Below are 4,089 nucleotides of genomic sequence, written 5' to 3'. Positions count from 1 at the left end.
CAGCTGGAGATCATGCATCAGTGCTCTACTGCTATTCCTGCAGCTCCCAGATGTGCAATGCCGAATTTTCTGCTGAATTTTAACCACTGAATTTGTGGAAGCGAATTTGGAAAGTGAAATAAAATGGACCGAAATTTGCCAGTGGAATATTAAACATCGTGTATAATATAGATAAATAAAGACTGAATATTTTGGAAGTGAATTCTGGAAGGTGAATATGAATTATTTAATTTTTAATTGTGAAAATGTGTGTGAAATATTTTGAATTGAAATATTCACAGCTTAAATAAACAACTATGTTAAATTTCAGGACTTAAAAATGCAAGCCCTGGAAATACAAGGCATTAAAATGCAAGGACTGTTAATGCAATTCATTATTTTTTCAGTTAGTGCTATTCAACGTGCTTTTTTGTTTCAAAGACATATGGCATTATTTTTCTTCCATATCTCTTTTTGTAGAACTTTTTTTCTGATTTTTGCATCATAAAATGACAGAACTTGTGGTGGCTTTTCTCCAAATTTGCAGCAATGTCTGATCTTTTTTTGTTGTTGTTTTGCAGTGAAAATATACCACAGACAACATTCTTCCTTTTCTGACTTCAAGATGACATGTGCAAACTATTTTCATTTCTATTTAATTTTGTCTAAATATAAAAGATACATATATATATATATATATACACACACACACAGTCATGGCCAAAAATATCGGCACCCTTGGTAAATATGATCAAAGAAGGCTGTGAAAATTAATCTGCATTGTTAATCCTTTTGATCTTTTATTTTTTAAAAATCACAAAAATCTAACCTTTCTTTGGATAATAAGAATTTAAAATGGGGGGAAATATCATGTCATATCACATGAAATATGGATATTTTTCTTACAAAAACACATGGATCTGCTACAGGAGGCCTTTATTCACCCCCTGGAGCCATGTGAGGCACGTTTTATTACGGATGCGCTCACTTTATTTAACAAGTTTTGGACTGTTGAACAGAAACACCCACCCACTGCAATGATAACACGTAGAATTTTTTATATAACTCCGATTGGATTCGTCTGAAAGAAGAAAGTCATATACACCTAGGATGCCTCGAGGGTGAGTAAAACACAAGCTAATTTTCATTTTTGGGTGAACTAACCCTTTAAGTTGATTGAAAAAATATAGCAAAACAGTAATATTGTCAAATGTGAAATAGTATTACAATTTAAAAGAATTATTTTATTCTAATGTATTTTTTTTAAATGTAATTTATTTCTGTTCCAGCTGTAATGCTGCATTCTTTAAAAAACAGAACCTCCTTTTGTGGTACACAGAAGAAAGTCAGATGGGTTTGGGTGAATAAATAATGAGAGAGATTTTATTTTTGTATGAACTATTCCTTTGTAAGGTGAATACCCTTCTCAAAGAACAAAAAAAGCAGCACAATGGTAGGTATTTTTCTTTTTCACATATACTCACTTGTTGAGAAGCTCGAAGCAGGGCTCACACACACGCACCTCCTTCTCAATGCCAAATTTGGGAATGGTAGAGTGTTTAGAAGAGCACTTCCCACAGAAAATCTGCCCACATGCCCTGCAGTGGTGCTGAATGAATAGCCACCAGCAGTTATGCATCATAAAAATTGCCTTGTATATGGTACTTCATAAACATGATATAGATAGATTATAAAAGAGCAGTATATACCTTTCGGGTCATAACACTAAACTGAACCCTACATCTGTGGCACTCCTCTGCATCCACCCAATCAGGAGCCTGGAAGAGAAACACGACAAACCCATGACAAACCAAACATCTCAGAGTGTGCAAAAATGTACTTGATTTACTCAACCGTTATTCTCACCCTTTCTGCTGCAAACATGGCATCACTCTCCTTGAATTCTGGGAAGACATGACCTGAGCGAGTAGAAGAGATTGTTTTTCTTTTAAAAAGTTTCACAGATTGACATCTTATTTTTACTGACATTTGAAAATGAAGTATTTTTGCGATTAAATTGTACATTGTGCATTGGAAAGTATTTGTATATATAACTTGCAGCAGTGCATAATGTATCATACCATTCTGGTTCTGCAAATCACTGTATGTGTAAACACCCTTTAGAAATGTATTTCATGTTTACGAATCTGCGTAAAGCCTTACCTTCCACCTTCATGATCTGATAGGTGTCCTGGATGACTTTGTACTTGGGCTCGTTGCGGAAGGCGTGGGCCCAGGCCTGGATCAGATAAAGGATCTTGTTCTTCACGTTCAGTTCGGGTTGTTTCTAAACACAAAAGAGTCACATTCTTTCAGTGATGACTTAAAAAACAATATCGAAGCTGTGAAGTCAGAACTCAGGAGTTGCCTAACCGGTTAGTAAACAAAAAAAAGAGAGAGAGAGAGAGAGAACAGAAAAATATCTAGTCTCTCTTTAACCACCTCAAAACCTTCTAAGAGATTCTTAAATGTTAGAAAGCAAAAGAACTCCAAGAACAGTGTGTTGTTTCTGAACTTCCCTCAGCCAAATAAACATGTGACGATGACACAATCAGGAAGTACAGTGCAGCTGAGTCACTGGGTCTGACCCACTTGGAAAGATCATAAAGGCAGGGCCAAAGACAACCCTTAAAGCAACAGTCACAGATTATAGGTTGAGTTCAGCAGGAGTCACCTTGAACAGCTCCTTTAGCTCTTCCATTGTCTGCTTACTAGCCACTTCATCATGAACTGTCTGGCCACAGTTCTTCACCACTGACTCCAGGACCTGTTGACAAGCAAATGCTAACTTGCACACATGACCTTGACTGATTGAGGCATAATACAAAAACTTTATACATTATACTATACAAAAACTTAATATGTATAATGTATAAACTCAACATTAAGTAATTAGGTATACGAGTTAAGGCCTGTTCATACCAAGGACTAGGGGTGGGCGAAATGAACAAAATTGTTTATCACGATATGACTGATTTTATATCACGGTATATTCATGATATTAAAATCTTTGATACCATAGAATTTTCATAATCCTTGTCACCAATGTCGATATCAAACTAATACAAGCCTAAAAACTCAAACTCACTGAAGATAAATAAACAGTCAGTGATGAAATAAGGATATGAAACTAATTGTAAGCAATAGGACAAAAAACTACAATAAATAAGAAACTCTACATACATTGTGTAAATTATTTAGTCTTCACTATGTTAATTATATCTATCTATCTATCTATTAGGGTTGGGTATCGATTGGGTTTTTTACGATACTGGTGCCAAATCGATACTTTTAAAACGGTACCGGTGCCTGAACCGATACTTTAAAAAAAGAGCAACAAAAAATAAAACGATGGATAACATTAAAGAACATTACAAATATTTAAAATAAATATACGATTGGGTTTTTTACGATACCGGTGCCAAATCGATACTTTTAAAACGGTACCGGTGCCTGAACCGATACTTAAAAAAAAAGAGCCACAAAAAAAAAACTATGGATAACATTAAAGAACATTACAAATATTTTAAATAAATACACATAGCATTCACATGCTCCTCGGATGCTCTCATATCCCGAGTTGTGCTTCCCTTACTCTAAGGCTAATAAATGTATTTCACGATCTGGGTCATTATTTAATACAAAACAATATTTAATACAAAACCACACATAATGTTTCTCCTGTATCTCTGTCAATCACTCTGATATTTAGTTAAAATGAGTGAATTGACTGAGTGCTGTCTGTCACTGTATTTAATCAGTTCTGTGAATGACTGTGTGGTAGGCCTATGCCACATGTACTGTAATATGTTATATATTAAATATAAAATTTTCAAATGAAAATAGCAACATGATAGTTTTATAAAGTATGCATTCATATGTGTTGAGGGCTAAATTTTCGCTGGAGGAAACAGCTGTGGTGTGATGAGGGGTAAACGCAGCGAAAATCGTGACCTTTTGTAAACTATTTATGACAAAGAACTGCACAGATACACATAATATAACAATCTATCGATAAACACACACCTTGTGTCCTCTGTTTCTGTTTGAGCCTGCTCGCGCTGCACCGCTGCGGTCTGCGGAGTGCGGATTGAAGAGCGCGCTGAAAGA

The 4,089-nt window shown here is 35.2% G+C and overlaps 1 protein-coding gene across 8 annotated transcripts in view; it reads right to left on the bottom strand.

Moving 5' to 3' along the window:
- The window catches only part of hgs (hepatocyte growth factor-regulated tyrosine kinase substrate), a 27,259-nt gene that overhangs the window by 18,345 nt on the left and 4,825 nt on the right, over positions 1–4,089 (bottom strand). For all 8 annotated transcript variants that reach the window (XM_016516124.1, XM_016516129.1, XM_016516125.1 and 5 more), the window contains exons 4-8: positions 2,654–2,746; positions 2,143–2,266; positions 1,846–1,898; positions 1,689–1,757; positions 1,464–1,588 (exon numbers count right to left, since the gene is read on the bottom strand). In XM_016516124.1, the coding sequence (XP_016371610.1) occupies positions 1,464–1,588; positions 1,689–1,757; positions 1,846–1,898; positions 2,143–2,266; positions 2,654–2,746 (464 nt within the window). The remainder of the gene's footprint in view (positions 1–1,463; positions 1,589–1,688; positions 1,758–1,845; positions 1,899–2,142; positions 2,267–2,653; positions 2,747–4,089) is intronic.

Source organism: Sinocyclocheilus rhinocerous, unplaced genomic scaffold (genome assembly GCF_001515625.1).
Source record: "Sinocyclocheilus rhinocerous isolate Xijiao unplaced genomic scaffold, SAMN03320098_v1.1 scaffold115, whole genome shotgun sequence".
NCBI classification, from domain to species: domain Eukaryota; kingdom Metazoa; phylum Chordata; class Actinopteri; order Cypriniformes; family Cyprinidae; genus Sinocyclocheilus; species Sinocyclocheilus rhinocerous.
Note: the sequence above shows the minus strand (reverse complement) of the source record. Positions and strands in the feature narration are given on the sequence as shown.